Here is an 18205-nt window from a genome sequence, read left to right as displayed (position 1 = left end):
TGCTTTCTGCAGGAAGAGTCCCAGCTTTCTTCCCACTGAAGCCTTTCCCTCCTTCCTCGTTCTAGATCCTCATTTTCTTAACAATAAAGAAATGTCTGATGTCACCTTCCTGGTAGAAGGAAGACCATTCTATGCTCACAAAGTGCTGCTGTTCACAGCCTCCCCAAGGTACGTGTGGTCGGCTTTGCATGAAGCTCAATGAGGACTGTGTTGCTATTTTGAAATTCAATATCAGTGGTATCTGCTGGACTGACAGAGTGTCTTCTCCGTATCAAGGATTCCAGGGTACAGGGTACCCCTTTGTGCAAACCAGAATGAGGCACCATGGGCAGAACTTTCTATGCAGAGCACGGATTGGATTTTGGCTCCTTCAGCCAGGTGCCCTTGTGCAGTGAACAACCGAGGCCCCTGACATGGCAGCTTCGAGAGACCCATCCTTTCTTAAGTGTCAGGGCACAGATTTAAGCCACCCAAATACAAAGGTTCTAATCCTCCTTTTCCTTAACTGTGGAGTTCACAGAGGATAGTATGTAGTAATAAAAGAAGAAATTGCCCACCCTCTCTGCTAGCTCCACCATACTGCCCTTTCTCCTACGGATTTGATGGAGTTGGGCTGACACTTTAGAATCATGGTCCTGAGGTGGGTGGGGACAGTGCAGACCCAGAAACAGAAGCCCCTTCGAGGGACTTTGCTAAGGGCTATGTGACCAGCACTCTATGGGTTCCCCAGAGCACGCTGGCATCTCCAGTGCCCCCAAAACCAAACACAAATCCCCGATGTCCCCTTTGCAGACATCAAAAAGCACCTGTCCCTCGAGTAGCTCTTGTTTGTGACACCAGAGAAGCTGGATGGATAGTGAAGTCAGTTTCTTGGTTTTGACGAAGGTCCAACAGCCACCTAAGATGTTAGCCCTGGGGGGCACCGAGGGAGGTAAACAGGCCCTCGGCACCATCTCTCTCTGCAGCTCTCCTATAAATCTATCCGTATTTCAAAATGAAAATGTTGAAGAGAGAGAGAGGGACAGCCATTCCTAATGTTTCTTGCTGCAGTGTGTTCTGCTGACAGGGTCTCTACCTTCCAGGAGCTTATGGTTTAGGAAAGGCCAGGACAGAAAGTCCCCTGTAGGGAGACCCTGAGGGAGTCAGCAATATGCCAGGCTCCTACAGAGGGCACAGAGGGACAGGCAGGGGGCAAGCTGATCATGCCCCGGGGGAGAGGGGAGCCATGGCCACCCTTAGGAAGGGCCTGCGGTGGGTCCTGAAGGAAGACCGGGTTTTAAGGGCACCCATTCGTTTCCAATCACCGGGCCGAGAAAGGATGGACTAGTTCAAGACATTTCTTAGCTTCCGAGTTTTAGCTTCCAATTTGGTGCTGATAGAATCCAGGGAGGGTTTAACTTTAAAGTCTCCGGCACTGTCCTCGCTGTATTTCAGAGCCGGGTGTAAAGGACTTCTGTCCTGAGCAGAGCGGAGGTCTTGCACCCCGGGGGTGTGCGTGTCTCTTGACCTCCCTTTGTGTCTTGCTAGGTTCAAAGCGCTCCTCTCCAGCAAGCCGGCCAACGACAGCCCCTGCATCGAGATCGGCTATGTCAAGTACCCCATCTTCCAGGTGAGCCCTCAGGTGGCCTGGAACTCTGCTGGTGGCACAGAGCACACACGGTCACCTTCTTCCCTCAGCCTGGGGGTCTGCCGTTGGAGAAGCCCCTGCAGAGAGCTGACCGCTTCCAGCGCTCTGGGCTCCTGGCCACTTAGCCTCCAGCAGCCCATGGGCACCTGCCTCTCCCATGGAGCTGGAGGCTGGGGACACAGAGCTAAGGGACACCCTCTCCCAGAGACCCACCGTCTAGAGGGGGTGACTGAGCAATTAGTTGATTACGGCACGTGAGAGATGGGGGTGAGCCAGTGTGCTGTGGCCACTCAGGCAGGACAGTTGGGGAGGCCTCTCAGATGAGGTCCTAAGGGCTGAAGGATCAAAGGCCAAGCAACAGCTGGGGAGCTCAGGAAGAAGGCTGAGCCCAAGAAAGAGGGTTAGAGCGAGGAGCACTGCAGGCACGACGTCCCCGCGTGGTGGCTGAGCAAAGCGTGATGGGGAACCCGCGGGCTTTTGGGAACCCAGGGTCGTTTGAACCTTAGTCTGAACCCAGCAGAAGCAGGAAAGGAGCTGGGCCTGTGGCTGGGCCTGTGGCTTTGAGGCGCACGACAGCCGCTTCCCTTCTCCTCCCTCCCGGTGCCTGGTTCCTAAGCCTCCCGCGCAGACGTCCTGCAGCCAGGAGGGACCCACGCCCCCAGCTCCTTCAGAGCCGGATTTCCAGAGCTCCGAGTCCCACTGGGGCACCTGGAGGCTGGCCGGCTCCTTACTGCCACACAGGCCAGGCCTGCAGGGAGACCGGGGTCCCCACACTGTCTTCCCCCAGGGTGGCTGGGGACGGGGTTCACAGAACTCCTCACAGGCACCTGGTTCCTCCAGCTCAACTCAGGAAGGATGACCCTGGAGAGAGTCCTCCGTGGGGAAGACTCAGGCCTCCCCGGAAGCCTCCTCTTCCAGAAGGGCTGGTGGGCGTTCAGAAAGCAGGAGGCAGGACTGACCATGAGCAAGGTCATGCGGAGGAGGTCCTGACCTGGGTCTTGAATGACGGGGCCACACTCCAGGAGGCCCCTGTTTAAAACCTGTGCCTCCGTCACAGTAGCATGCACCTATAATCCCAGCTATTTAGGAGGTTGAGGCAGGAGGACTGTGAGTTCAAGGCCAGCCTCAGCAACTCTGCAAGACCCTGTCTCAAAACAAAAAAAATAATAATAATAATAAAATAAAACAGGCTGAGGATGTAGATCAGAAGTGAAGCATTCCTAGGTTCAATCCCAGTACCAAAAAAAAAAAAGGTAAAATCAGTGCCCCTTGTGTGAGCTTGAGCAAATCATCCAATCTTTCTGAGCCTCAGTTTCCTCATCTGGCTAAGGGGAGAGAGGGAGGGTGGAAAGCTGCGGGGTGTGTTTGGGGAAAAGTGACCATCAGTCCATTCACTCTGTGCCATTACAGTGTATGGGAGGCTAAGGATGCATTGAGACCACACCGTGTGGGAAGAAGGAGAGCCAATGGCAGCTCCTCCCTCCACCATTGAGGCCCAGATCCTGCTGTGGGGAGGACCACTAAGAAGGCACCATGCCTCACACTAGCCCCAAAGCTTGCTACTGAGGTGCCTGAATTTCCACCATTAGAGATGCACTCCTTGGTGATGATTGAAACTTCAAAATAAAGAACCCTCCCTAAATAACCAAGAACAAAACACTCTAAACACCGGGGGATCTAACCCAGGGGTGCTTTACCACTGAACTATATCCCCAGCCTTTTTTTTTTTTTTTTTTTTTTTTTTTTTGAGACAGGGTCTCACTAAGTTATTGAGGACTTCACCAAATTGCTGAGACTGGCCTTGAACTTGCAGTCCTCCTGTCTCGGCCTCCCTAGTCGCTTGACATATTAGTCATTGTCACCTCTGTGTCTTGGGTTCTGGAAGAGATTCGAATCCCTTGCAGAGATCAAATTAGACAATGTGAGAAGACATCCACCTTGCACAATGGGCACATTGTGGCAATCTTCAAGTGGGTGGTTTTCTAAGCTGCAACTGATATTATCACCTCCCTGCTATGCTCAAGACACAGGGGGTGTCTCCCACTAACGTGGAGGAGGTCGGGGATCAGAGAAGACACCGGAGCCTTCAGGTGGGCTGGGAATGGGCACAGTCCAGGCATCCGTATGCCCATTTCCCCTCTCCCAGGCTGAGGGCTACTGAGAGCAAAGCAGCCGCAGCCCCGTCCTGAATGTCAGCTGGTGGATTCGGAAGCTGCCGGGAGATCATTGCTTTGCCTTAGGGTCCAGGGTGAGCGGCATGAAGACACACTTCAGGAGCTCTGTGAGGGCCTGGCCTCTGCCCACATGGGTTCTCGGGCATATTATTCCTGGCATTATTCCTGGCATTTCTACAGATGAAGAAATTGAGACCCAGAGAACTTCAAGAATGTGCCCAAAGTCTCAGTCCTAATAATAACAGACAGAGCCAGGAGCTGAACCCAGTCTGTCCAGTAGGAACCTTGTTGGGGAGCATCTTCTCTAAATAGGAATCGTGATTAGAAGGACAGTTTCCCTTCCTGAGCTTTAACCAGGTGTGAGGCTTGAAGCCTGCTTCTCCGCCTCAGCTGGCCCAGTGGAACTCCCAGGGGGCTCTGAAAATCCCCAGGGAAGACCCCGGCTATTCTGAGACCTGTTAAGTCAGCACCACAGGGTGGGGCCCAGCATCCAGCATCCGAATGAAGCCTCTCCCCCTCCCATCTCCCCATGGCAGCCCAGGTGGAGAACCAGTGCTCTGAGGTACACCATGCTCTTGTACATCAGCAGGTGTCTGAACCACCTGGGGACAGGTAGGAGACTTGTGAAAACACAGAAGTCGTGTTGAATGCAGGCACCTGGGCCACCCCCCACCCCAGCTGATTCTGCAGACATAAGAATTCACATTTCTAACAAGAACCCTGGGGGATGCTGCTGGGCTGACCCTGGAACCACTCTGAGAGCCGCTGCTCCGTGAGGGAGCTCTTTCACGCGGCCCCTGACTTTTCACGGCCACTCCTGGCACTCTGTGGGGTTTTCTTCCCTTCCTCCCCTCTGGAAGCTCCCAGGCCCTCCTTAGAGCCACCCAGCCCTGCGGGAGAATCTGACAGCCATCAGAGTTTGGAGCTTGAGCTGCAGGCAGAAGAACGTGCGCTTCCCCAGATCTCCAGGTGCTCGTGAAAGGGCCACTGCTACCATTAAGCCTGGGACTAATTGGGGAGGTTCCTGGAATGAGAAATTGGCTCATAGTAGACACTCAATAAATATTCGTCGAGCGGATCCACTGAATAAGAGCCCTGCGTGGGAACGGACCGCCCGAGCAGAGTCACAGGCCTGTGATTGCTTTCACTGGGGATGGTCTCCTGGCCACATTAGCCTCAAGTTACTGTAATGGGAAAGGACAACTTAACAGGCTCTGGGGACTCGTCCCTGTGCAGGCCCCTTCCCCATAAAAGAAGAAAAGCCTCATTTGTGGCTTGAAATAGGCGGAGGAAGGCTGCATGCAACCCGGAGGGAGGCCTCCTGGGGCCTGAGTGCTTCATTCCGTGTTGGTAGAAGTTTAGCAAATGAGCCAGCTTTGGGTTCCGCCCCCCCCCCCCCCAGATTGTTTAACATCACGCAGGCAAGATCCCAGCAGCTGAGGCTGCACCTGGAAGCCTGGGTCTCTGCGAGGCTGTGAATACCATTCTGCTCCTTGCTTCCTGCAGGTTGGCTTTTGCCAAGAAAAACAAGTCCATAAATAAGCCCCACGGCCTAATAAGGGTGCGTTTCACCCCTGCAGAAGGCTTGTGCTGGCAGCAGCTGGCGGTAATCTGGGACAGCCCAATTTAAATTCCATTAGCCCCAGGACCTCCAACCGCTAAGGAGAGCATTTCAAGTCTGTGGCTCAACCTTGACTAAATGAGATAACAGGCTACAGAAGTGCTTTGTAAACGAAGAGGCCCTCCATTTAGCATGGAGGGCTGGGGTCGGATATTACTGTTATGCTGCTTATTATTGTTGTTTGGGCCTGTATGAAAGAGAGGTGCTCAGGGAATGAAAAATTGATCTCAGTAAGGCCAAGATCCCAGCGTTGGCCGACGTGGTCTTGTGGATGCTTATGAGCCATCGGGGTGGGAGAAGGGAAGGTGAACCATGCCGGGTTATTTCACAAGGTCTTGCTGCCCCCAACTCTGTCAAAAGCCTGGCGTCAGTACTTCCCAAACACAAAAGAGGCAGGGGAAGTTCTGTGTTTATGGCACGTGCGGTAGGGAGGGAGAGCATGGATAGGGAATAGGGGTGGGAGGGAAAGGGAGGGAGGATGGGAGGAGTAAGGATAGTGGAAGGAGACGGCCATCATGATACAAAATTCATGAATGAAGATGTGAGTTTGGTGTCAACATACCATGAATGCACTGTGCTCCGAGGGTCCTGACCCAGGGAACTCGTTCCGTCCTATCATGACCCCGTGAGGCGGGCAGTCCCACCCCCACTTTACAGAGATGAGCTGAGTGTAGGCTTAGCTTGGCCCTGCTGGTGGACGTGCCCCAGGGGCGGGGAGCCACAGATTTCAGAGTGCGGCTCAGGAAGACTCTTTCCAAGTGGGCCTTCCCGCGCCAGGCAGGGGGTGGACGTCCCGGGGTGGACGTGCCTGGACAGCTTACTGATGTGCCGTGTGACAATGCTGGCTCTCCGTGTCCTCTGTCCCTTCCAGTTGGTCATGCAGTATCTCTACTACGGAGGCCCAGAGTCACTTCTCATTAAAAACAACGAGATCATGGAGGTAAGGAGCCCACGGTGCCCTTGGCCCCCTAGGCTCCCCTGGGGTGAGGGGCAGCTCCCTAAGCTGCGTGATGGGCCACCTCAGCAGCCTCTCGGGACTACACTGGGTGAAGGCCTTGAACTGCTAGTCCCCCAGGGGGGCCCTTCCGGTTGCCCTCAGTGAACCCCGGTGGTAACTGTCACCAAGGAGTCGGGCCCAGCTGGGGCTCCAACAGCATCATCAGAAAATGTCCTGGACGATATCTTCTCCCTTGTCATTTGTAAAAGCATCACATCCACCGTAAACATTCCTTAATCCCAGGCTGTCCCTCTCCCAGGAGGCAGAAGCCGAGGCAGAGCGCTGATCCCTGCCGGCTGTCCCCCTCCAGGGTCCCTGTTCCTGCCCCCTCTGTCCAAGGCTGAGAGCACCCCCTGCTCCTTTGCAGACGTGGAGCCCAAATCAATTTCCCCAATCAAAGCTGGGAGTTTCCAGAAGCCACAACTCCCTGCCATCATCCTTAGCGAAGGAGCCAGACCTCCCCCTCGGGGGCTGAACCCCTGCACCTGGCGTTAAAGGCGTTGGCAGGATCCCCGTTCCGGAGGAGACCCCACGGTGGTCAGCTATGGACACGGGGCCAGATGGGACTGCATTCAGGCGTTGCCACTCCTGAGCTAGGTGACCTTGGATAGGTCATTTGACCTCTCTGAGCCTCGGTTTCCTTGCCTGTAAAACAGCAGTAGAGTAGCTACCCCACTGGATTTTCTAGAGGAGTCTAAAAGCATCTGTTTTTCAGTTGCTGGGCACAATTGCCACGTCCTTTTCTCCTTGCTCTTTCCTCCCTGCCTCCCTGCCCTCCTCCCAGACACACAGCGACTCCCTCGTTCCTCCGGACCCCTCCTCTGATACTTCGCACCCATCTCAGGACCAGGTGACAGGCTGAGGACACAGGCTCGTTTCTAAGCCTTTTTTTTTTTAAATTACTTTAAGATCAAAATAATAAATGCTTTTTAAATGTTACATTTACTCTAAAGGACAGAGATGCACATCCAGCTGAAGAGGTCCACAGAGCAGGATGGGGAAGGGTCCCAAGCCAGGAGCATCTGTCCCCACAGAGCTGGGGGTACCCCTTTCCAGCGCGGGGCTGTGTTTGCCAACCAGGATGGTCTCTGAGCCCGGTCCAGTGGGGATTTTTTGGAGGCAAATGTGTGTGCCTTTAAACTGTTCAGACCACGCAAGAGGATTGTAATGAAGACGCAGCCCCCGCCCAGCCCCGCCCTGCCACGATCATAAGTGACACCACTCACCCTTATTTCTGGACATCTCTTAGGCATTCCGGGCTGCATGGGGCTCCCTGCCCCCTGCTCCTCCATCCTCCCCGTGGAGAGCTCTGTCACTGTGTCTGGTTCCTCTGGTGTCACCTTTCTACAGGGACAGCTTTATTTCCGGTCCCTCCCGACACTTCTGTGGCAGGTGCTTGTCCTGGGGTCTCCTTATCTTCTCGCGGTTTCTCTCCCCCCGACACACACCCCTCACCTCTGACCTTCTCGTGGTTTTAGCTTCTGTCTGCCGCGAAGTTTTTCCAGCTGGAGGCTCTGCAGCGGCACTGCGAGATCATCTGTGCGAAAAGCATCAACACCGACAACTGCGTGGACATCTACAACCACGCCAAGGTGAGCCACCCTGCCCTGGCCGTCCCTAGTAACCACCTGCTGCTTCTGGTCTCTGTGAATTTGACTACTCCAAGGACCTCACAGAAGTGGAAATATATAAAATGCGTCCTTTTGTGACTAGTTTATTCTACTCGGCACAACATCATCGATATGTCACCACGTGTCAGAATACCCTTCCTTTTTAAGGCTGAGTAATATTCCATTCCCTGTGTGTGTGTGTGTGTGTGTGTGTGTGTGTGTGTCTTGTATTTCATCTGCTCATCTGTCAGTAAGCACCTTTTGGCTGCCATGAATACTACTACTATGTAGATGGGGGTACAAATATCTGTTCGAGTCCCCGCTTTCAGTCTTTTGGGGGTACCTACGCACAAGAGGAGTGCTGAGATTTGAACCTGGATTGGTTTCATTCTAAAACTCACGTTCTTAACCTTTTGTTTACTGTCTGGCCTGATAAATGTTTGAAATGGTTCCAACAATCGTCAATACTCAAAATAAGATTTTCTGATGGGCTTCTGGGTAATGAGAAAGTACAGGCTCCTTCACACACACGGACACACAAACCTACTCTGAGTGTTCATGATTATACCAAATTCTGGTTTCTCAGGACGCATGCAAATTTTTTTCTATCTTAAAATAACTACTTTGTAGAAGAGCATCCAAAGGGATCCTCTGTCTGCCCGGGAAGAGAGTCTGATTGACCTAATGGTTCTAGGCCCTCCTCCTTGGGTCATGATCAATCAAATTGCCCCAAATCTGATGTCCACAAGTGGCTTTCCCTCAGCCACCGCCTGGGCAGCAATTTAACCCTGGCAGGCTCCTTAGTCCTGCCCCATGACTCATTATTTAATGTGAGGCCTGATGCGATGTGAGCCCAGCTGGGATACGGGCTTAGAATTCCTATGGTGGCAGAAAGGTCTCTGTCAGGAGGCATCTCTGCAGCCGAGGCTTTGACTTTTACAGTCACCAGCCTCCACCGCCACCTTCCAGGTCACATCCTACAGTGAATAAACATCTGCCCTCCGTGATGAATGCTTGAAGGACAGGACAGAACCAGCAACCTCCTGCCCTTTCTGTCCCTGTGAGATGGAGGCCACAGCCCCCATGATGATCCCATGCGCTTTGGTGCTACAATCTGAGGCTAGTTTAATAAAAAGGGGTAGAAAAACAGTCAAGGGTGGAGGCACACACCTGTAATCCCAGCAACTCAGGAGGCTGAGGCAGGAGGATTGCAAGTTGGAGGCCAGCCTCGGCAACTTAGCAAGGCCTGTCTCAAAAGAAAAAATTAAAAGGGATGGAGATTTGGCTCAGTGTTAGAGTGCTTGCCTAGTGTGCGCAAGGCCCTGAGTTCAATCACCAGGCACACACACAGACAGCAAGCGCGGCACGCACGCGAACACACACTCACACACACACAGAGAGAAGCAAGAAACCAGCATTTGGTTGGAAACCCAGGAAATGCAGGCGTTTAGGTGCTAAGAGCCATGTTCCGAATGTCCACAAGGACCCTGGCAGCTGCGCTCCTATACTTCATCTAAGCCTCTGAGACAGCTGCAGAACTTAGACAGACGAGAAACCCATCCCATCTTTATTGCCCCATCAAGGCCGTCCTGAACTGTTCGGTCTTGAAAAAGAAGCCCAGGAGCTTCTGATGGCCTTTCAGGGTGTGTCTCCACTTGGGACAAAAGAATAAGCTGGCTCATCACCCTGAGTCTCAGCTAAGAGCAGGCTCAAGTGCACCATGATGGGAAGAACACAGGTTTGGAAACCAGAGGACTCCTTCGTTCCTATTTATTGACCACCCATTACTTATTAGGAACTGTAGTCGTCATAATATAGTAAGAAATTAGTAAGACCTTGAAAAATTTATAATCTAGAACAAGGATCAGCAGACATGTTCTATAATGGGCCAGATAATATGTTTCAACTTTCCAGGCCACGAACTTGCTTTTCATTTAATTCCACCTTTGCTGGGCAAAAGCAGCCTTATATAATATGTAAACAAATGGTATGGCTGTGTTCTAATAAAACTTTATTGACAAAAACAAGTGGTGGGCCACCTGGCCCAAAGTCCTGTAGTTTGCCAACCTCTGGTCTAGGAGATGAGAGTTCCAATCCTAGTTCTGTCAGTAATCCATTGTGTGGAGCTAGGCAAGTGGCTAGCAAGGTCACCATTCAATAAATTATATCACCAAGTGTTAGAAATGTGTCTATTACGCTTATGACTCTCCATTTATACTGACTTGTGCTGAGTGACCCTAACCTAAAAGCAAGTACCAGGTGTGGCAAGGGGTGGGGGGCTCTCTGTGGCGAGTGAATCAGATAGGCAGCTCTGAGCCTCAGTTTTTCCCCATCTAGAGAATGAGGCTTGTCCTCTGTGACTCCAGGAACAGGGTTCATGTTGAAATGATAAAAGCTTTCCCGAGGCCTCCCCCGGCTCCCAAACTCTGCCCATCCGTGAGAACATGTGTGTGATCAGAAGTCCACTCATGATAACTTCATCCGGCCTCGGTGGCCTCTCCGAAACCACAGAATTACCTTGTGTGCCCATGTCCGACGGCATGGGAGAGCGTGGTGCCTCTGTGACCCACCCCTTCATTCTGCAGCTCAGAAAACTGAGGCCAGAGAGGTGATTGATTCGTACCAGGCCCTGAAGTGGGGGAAGGAACTCACCCCAGTCCCCCCTTCAGGGAGGAGCTCCAAGGGTCCAGCCAAGGGTGGAGAGTCAGGGCTGCTTCTGCAGACAGCCCAGTGCATCTCCGAGGCGTAACCACCCCACTTCTCTCTGCCCCCCACAGTTCCTTGGAGTCACAGAGCTCTCTGCATACTGTGAAGGCTACTTCCTCAAAAACATGATGGTCCTCATCGAAAACGAAGCATTCAAGCAGCTCCTATATGACAAAAATGTCGAAGGAACGGGCCAGGATGTGCTCCAGGACTTGCAGAGGACGTTGGCCATCAGGATTCAGTCCATCCACTTGTCGTCTTCCAAAGGTTCCATCGTATGAACCCCCAGCAGAGCGAGGGCCTCCTGGGGCCTCTCAGATTCTCCTGCTGCAAAGGCTTCCCACCGACACGTCCCAATTCCACCTGGCGTCTGTTTTTGGCTGAGCCAAGGAGCTGCCCCAACTGCCAGCTTCTCTTGAACAAGCAAACTCGGCTCCCACGCGCTCCAGTTGAAACCCAGAGACGTTCCCTGGCGGGCAGGTCCAACCGCGGCAGGGGTCCAGAGCTTGAAGGTCACTATGGGGTGACCCAAGCCAACTCCAACCTGGAGACCGCTGTCAAATGAATGGATTGAGGCCCAAAAGCCTTTGGGGTTCTGACTGACAGCTGGAGGACCTACGAATGGTACCAATTCCGACGAGCCTGGAATTAGATGTTCAAGACCTGGGTAGCCGCATCTGGGCGGCTGTCAATCATGGTAGCTAATCGGTGAGGCTGTTACCCATAATGAGGAAATCATCTGGCCAATTTTTAGGGGCGGGAACTTTTTTAAAATGTTCATAATATAACAAAAACAGGGCAGTCTTGTCGTTTCAAATATATTTCTAAAAGCTTAACAGTTCATTTTTAACCGAATTGTGTTTAGGGAATCTATGTTTCGAGATTACTGTCTTCCTTTTTTTCTTCAAGCAGTGAAGTCGCAGGTCCACACTGCATCTGACAAATTATTGCTGATATTCTACACAAGGTGAGATCCTCTTGCCTTAGTGCTCATGGTTACACAAAAGAGGTGCACTGCCAATAATCATCTCTAATCCAATAGTTGAAAACAACCTGCATGCTAATCGTGGTTTCGGGGTGAGAATAGAACACCCCCACATAACAAGACATGCATTTGCATGGACCCAAACCTGTACCATGTTATGTTTTGTGCTTCCCTTTTTCGGCAAGGTCAAAGTGTCCCATCACTTCTTGCTAAAAGTCCACTTGGTGAAACTAACATATCCATTTCTTCTCCTGATTATGAATGATTCTGGGGTGCTTTTGCAAAAATGTGTTCTTAGATGATGCTGGATAGGGGGGTGGGGGGAGCACGTCAGAGAATTTATTAATCCCAGAGCTTTCTCTGTATTCTCAGAAGATGTTAATAGTTTGTTATAGCCAGAGAGGATGACTATGTTAGATTATTTTTAAAGACCAAACATGTATGATAGAGTGGATACTTTCTGTATTCTGAGAGTGTACAGTATAGGGTTATCTATAATGAAAGTTTATATAGAAGGGTTCCGTTTGCTCTGCCATATATTATATATATATACGAATATATATATATAAGCAAAAGAGATTGGTGAAGTGCCACAATATTCCAAATAATTTTTGAGTTGCGGCCTTTTTTCTCATTCTTTGGTTGAAAAACCTAGGTACAAGCACTTAAAACTAAGAGAAGACTTTTACCCTTTGGGATGGCAAAGTTTTATCAATGAAACTATTTCCTAGCATGCCCTTGGGAAGTTGCACCAGAACCTAGATTCTGATGGAGCCGCTGTCTATCTGTCCTGTTTGCTCCCTGAGCCTTTGATCGGAGCACCAGTGTCAAGTCTGCTTCAGGCCACCTGTATCTACAGCACTGGCTCCTCTGTGACACACACACACACCTAAGGCCTGTCTCCCACGTGGTCATCTGCAGACCTCCCCCAGCCCTTCCATCCACGGAGGAAGGAAACAGCTACCCGAGGAGAAGGCCACGTCACAGATACGCAGTGTGTGCACACCTGCTGCCTCTGTCTTCAGAGAGACGGTGGGGACATCCCTCCGCCTCAGCTGACCCCTCTGTGAATGTCTGCTGCTAGTTCAGGGTCCCCCAGGCATTGATCTGTACCTTGGCAACTCCCACCAGGGCTTCTGTTAGTTTGGTGTGCTTTCTCTGTCATTAAAAGAAATGATTTTCCCAAGCCTTGCGTCATTTATATGGTACACGTCATTTATATGGTGCACGTGAGCTTTTTACCCAACAGTTGAAGCCTGAGAACTTCCTCAGTTAAAATCGAGGGGCCTGGAGAGACTAGATAGAAGGCGGCTGTCCATGTTGCTGGTGGGGGCAGGGGGCTGACTGGCTCCAGGGCCCAAGGTCTGCTTCTGGGTAATGGCCTGGGGTTTCCTTCCCATCAGGCAGAGGGGCTACGGGTACGGCCACCTGGGCCACTGCAGGGGTACTGTTGCCCACTGTGGGGCCCTTGTTCTGCCTGTCCCTCCGGTATCTTGATGACACTTTGGGGGGATAGAGGGACAAAGAAAGACAAGCCACCTCAACATCATATACTCCCACTGAGGACAGCATAAGCTGATGCCACTGGACGGGGTGGGGGCCTGGGGTACAGGAGGGACAAACAGCTTTATTCCTAAGTGTCTTCCTCCTGAGGTCAATCCTGGTCCCCAGCTGTTCTGTCTGGTTCCTGGCCCCACCTGAGTCTTACCTAGTCCCCTGGCTAGGCCACAAAGGCCCACCAGAAGCTGGGGAGAAGCCAGGCTATCCGAGGACACCGAGCCATGCAGAGCTGGCTGATGCAGAGCTGACCCCAGCCCCTACCCCCAGAACGACTCCTCAGCCCTGCAAAGCAGCCCAGATGTGTTTCTTCTTTAAGAAGCAACCAAGTGCCACAGGCCAGAACTCTGAGTCAGGCCAGGAGAACAGAAGGTCGATTTATTTTTGACAGGGCACCTCCCTCTGCCCAGCCTCGGGTGAGCAAGCGTTGGAACCGTTCCTTTCAGGAAGATCCAGTGCGTGCCGTGGCATTTGACTTCTACTGTCTGATGGGCGGCTTTGTCTTTGGGGCCTCAGCAGAGCCTGACCAAGGGCTCCTTAGCATCTGGGAGGTGGGGAGGCAGGGAGCCCTGCCTGCCAGGAGCCCCCTCCACCCGGCTATCTGCAGCGGGACCCTAGAAACAGTGGATGTGTGTAGCTGGCCAAATAAACCCCAAGGCCCGACTCCGACTCGGCTTCTGTGCCCACACCAGAAGCAATGCTCTTGTGTATGCTGCCCGAACACCCCTCGTCCATTCTACTCAACAGGGACACCTCACCACCAACAGAACAGGGAACGAGTGCCCCTCACAGAGGCCCCCACAGGAGGGCAGTGGGACAAAGGACCCCAGAGATCCCCACCCCTGAGACTCCATTGGAGTTCTGTGTTCTGAGTTTGAATGTCACATGGCTATTTCCTATAAAGCTCCAGGCCCCCCCCCAAAAAAAAATGTTCCTCCTGCTAGGGGCGGGGGCGGGGGGAGTCCAGACCTTTTATCACAGGGTTAGGGTTAGGGTTAGGGTTAGAGTTAGGGATCTTACTGACCCCAGGATGTTCGAGGAGTTCACTAGTCATAGGGTCTCTGTCTTCAGAATTCAGGGCTCACCTCTCTCTACCCCACCTGGCATGGGCCACCTGGAGTCACAGATAAAGGTGGCAAAAGTACCCGCCTCCCACCATCTGTCTCTGTCTTATCTCCCTTTCCAGCTGACCACCAGCAACCCTTTTCCTGGGTCCCTCCACTTGAGAGCCCATTCAGGAAGAGAAGTCCAGAGGAGACCAAGTCCAAGTGCCTAGCCATGGACTCCAACCCAAGCCTGTTCCCAGCTCTTCAGCCCCAGACTCGCTTTGAGACAGACACGGGACAAGTTACTCATCTAATTTGCATTTTCTTCTTGAAAACTTGGGTTTAACTCTCATAACTCGTTAACAGGGCATTGAGAGGGTTAAAGGAGGCATTTTGCATGAGTCCTGCACTGTTAGTAACAGAGAAAAGTTATTTCCAAGCTTCCAAGACTGAGAAGAGAGAAGGAGAAAAATGCCAATTCACACCAGGAAAGGAAGGTTAATGATTTTTGCCTTTTGATTCTAGAACTTTCTGTAAGAGCACTTCCTGTGACCGTTTGGGATCCTAGGATTTTGCTTCTTATTCCAGAAGAATGGGAAAATTCCCCCCAAACTGGGCTCTTTGGTAATTCTTCCCTGGAACAGTGCCTCACCCAAGGTCGTCTCTCCAGAAATGTTTAAAACACCTGAAGCCAAGTTCAACTGGTTTTGCTTTCTTGTAAATATGGTATTTCCTAAATATTAGCAATGGGGGGGGGGAGATGAGCTCTTGGAAACTCCCTGTGGGCTCAGGAATGTGACTCAGGTGACACAAGACCTCCCTGCTGTAGGTCGAAGATCTGAGGCCCCTCCAATGGCCAAATACCAGAACCAGCTCTTAATCAGGGCTTGAGGCTTAAGTTGTGCAGAGAGAAGGCAGTCACCTCCCCAGAAGCAACCCTACTGCATGTCAACTCCAGGAAACCTGGGACAGCTGCCCTCATCCGTAGCAGCTAAGTCCCCGCAGCCTGTCCTGCCACGCAAGCATGTGGACACTGGCCCCACCCCACCACCCAAAGGCTCCCTGATGAAGCTGTCACCTCCTTTCCTCCCAGATCCACCAGGGCCCCGAATAGAGCAGCGCGTGCCTTCGGACAGCGCCACTGAGGAGGGAAGCGGGTGTGAGCCTATTTTTTCACCCCCTTTAAAAATAACCCAGCAGATTTGGAACTTCCTGCTTGAGAGGAAAAGAAAATAGAACTCGCGCTCGGTAATCACAGCGCACTTTAGCTCCCATTCCTGATGAGCAGTCAGATAGCGCCAGGATTAGCTCTGAATTTGAAAAGACAATCTGTCGTGGTGAATAGGCAATTAAAGGAGATGCCCTCGCCCTGCCGCTTCCTGCTGCTGCTCCTCGAGCTGATTTCTGCATGAGTCCCGAATGTTAATGCCGCCTCCAACCTCTGAGATGAGGGCAAGGGTGGAGGCTGGTGGCCATGAGGGTCCCACCCCTGGTCCTGCTCCTGCCTCCTGCTGCCTGGGTGATCTAAAGATCGTAGCTCACTAGTTCATGGCCACAATGCTTTCTCTCTCTCTCTCTCTCTCTCTCTCTCTCTCTCACGGTATCTTTATTTTATGTGTTTTTATTTTTATGTGGTGCTGGGGGATCGAACCCAGTGCCTCACGCATGCTAAGCAAGCTCTACCACTGAGCCACAATCCGGGTCCCTGCCGTCTCTTTTCATTGCTTGTTTTGGGAGGGAGGGGTCTTTTTTTTTTTTTTTTTTGGTACCAAGGGTGCTTAACCACTGAGCCACATCCTCAGGCCTTTTTTATCTTTTTTTTTTTAATATTTATTTTTTAGTTGTAGTTGGACACAATGCCCTTATTTTAATTATTTTTTATGTGGTGCTGGGGATCGAACCCAGTGCCTCACACATGCTAGGAAAGCGCTCTACCACTGAGTCACAACTCCTCCAGCCCAGGGTCACTTTTTATTTTGAAATAATTACAGATTTAACAGGAAGCTGCAGGTAACACAGAGGAGTCCTGTGCATCTCACTCAGTGCCCCTGGGGGTGGCGTCTTATGTGAGTCTAGTACAGTATCAAAACCAGGAAGCCGACATGGGTACAGTGTGGGTTAGACCCTCTGACGGCACATGCAGACTTGTGTAGGCACCACCACAAGCACTACTCCATCAGCAGAAAATCTGCCTCCCCTCACCCCTTCCTCCAGGTACTGTAGCCAGTACACTGGCAGCCACTCATCTGTTTGTCGTTTCAAGAATGTGACATAAAAGGAACCATACAGCAAGTCACCTTTCAGGACTGGCTTTTTCCCACTCAGCCTAATGCTCTTGAGATCCAGCTGAGGGAGCTGCATTTATCAATTGTTCATTCCTTTTCATTGCTGAGTAGTATTCCCTGGCGTCCCCTCTCATTCTCTCACTTCCTCTCAGTCTCTGCAATGCTGGGGATGGGGGCCTGGAGAATGCTAGCCAACTGCTCTACCACTGAGCTACAGCCACTTAAATGAACACAGGAGCATGTCAAAAAGGGTGGCAGAGAGATCGCTCAACTCTGGCAGCCAAGTCTCTTAGCCATCACTTTCGGAAAACAATCGTCTCCTGAGCACTAAACACAGGTTCTTCCTCATCCTAATGAGCATATAAAAAGCACCTGTAGGTAACACTGTTCCGTGATGTTAGTTCAGTACATCTGAGTCGATGATAGGTCCCTGAGGTCCATCAGTCCACCTGGGCTAAATGGCCTTCAGCTCTGCGACAAGGTCCTTCTATGGTCCATTGACTTTCAGACATCTGGCTGATGGTGTCAGGTGGTGTTTTAAACTTACTCTGCATACAAAGCCCTGAGGATCCTGTGAACCGTGAGACCTGGATGACTGGGCCTGGGTTGGGGTTTAATCATCTGGGAGCCATGGCTACTGCAGCTGTCCAGGGACCACCCTTTGAGTAGCAAAGGTATAAAAAAAAAAAGAGAGAGAGAGAGAGAGATCAGAAATTGATCTCTGCTGTCAGACCCAGCTGCAGCTTCTGTGCTGTCTCCTGGCCTTCCTAGACTCTCCACCTGGAAGGTTGTTAGCAGTACATCTGAGAAAACCGCTGGCAATCCTAGTTTGCAGGGCGAGGGTTCAGTCTGTGTTAAGCCTAAGGAACTACTTACACATAACCTGCTTCTCCCTTCCCTTTCCCTGGTCTGCCACTGGTCTACATGAGACTCATCATTTCACAGGTACACACGGACGCCCTTGTCCATGTAAGGGACCCGCCTCTGCTGTGGCATTAAGCACCCAGCTCTCTGTCCCTCTTGTATTTGTTCTTTGCCTCTGGGTTGGCAGCAGAAGAAGACTCTTGTTTGTTTTAAGACTCTGTTGGGAAGCTTCCTTGTGCCCTCCCAATGGCCCGTGGGAGTGGGAGGGACACTCGGGAAGATCAGGAGGGGAAGAATCAGAGATGCTGTCCCTCCGTCGACACGTCCACCGTGGAGAGGGCTGAGTGACGCATCTGGTTCAAAATGGCTGAGGATGACCTTGAGCTTGTCAGTTGTGTGCTGTGGGGGATGAATCAGTGGGGAAGAAGAAAAGTGGCAGGTTTGATCCCTAATGCCTCATTACTTCCTTTCCTTGTCAAGGGAAGGGCTTCAAAGGAATCACTCTTCATGCATTAAAGATGGTGTCTGAGCGGGGAGCGGGCTGCCAGGCTGTTTTCTGTTGAACAGGTAATTAAGAAAGTACGCAGAGTCTGTTTTTATAAAATTCTCTGGACAGGCAATGAATCTCTGCCTCTAACTACAAGGGTTCAGGTGACCAGTGAGTTTAATGGAAGTCGGCTGTGCGGAGGGGGGGGGGGGGTCGCCTAGAAGAGTGACTGCAGCCATGGGCCTG

At 51.7% G+C, this 18205-nt stretch overlaps 1 protein-coding gene across 4 annotated transcripts in view; it reads left to right on the top strand.

Annotated features, from left to right (window-relative positions):
* Abtb3 (ankyrin repeat and BTB domain containing 3) overlaps positions 1-11028 on the top strand; it is a 252579-nt gene extending 241551 nt beyond the window's left edge. For all 4 annotated transcript variants that reach the window (XM_026397911.2, XM_026397901.2, XM_026397929.2 and 1 more), the window contains 5 exons: positions 66-168; positions 1528-1609; positions 6294-6362; positions 7898-8011; positions 10807-11028. In XM_026397911.2, the coding sequence (XP_026253696.2) occupies positions 66-168; positions 1528-1609; positions 6294-6362; positions 7898-8011; positions 10807-11016 (578 nt within the window). In that variant the 3' untranslated portion in view covers positions 11017-11028. The remainder of the gene's footprint in view (positions 1-65; positions 169-1527; positions 1610-6293; positions 6363-7897; positions 8012-10806) is intronic.
* The last annotated feature ends 7177 nt before the right edge of the window (positions 11029-18205 follow it).

This window comes from Urocitellus parryii, chromosome 5 (assembly GCF_045843805.1).
Source record: "Urocitellus parryii isolate mUroPar1 chromosome 5, mUroPar1.hap1, whole genome shotgun sequence".
In the NCBI taxonomy this organism is placed as follows: Eukaryota; Metazoa; Chordata; class Mammalia; order Rodentia; family Sciuridae; genus Urocitellus; species Urocitellus parryii.
The sequence above is the reverse complement of the archived record's forward strand: the minus strand, read 5'-3'. Positions and strand labels throughout refer to the sequence as shown.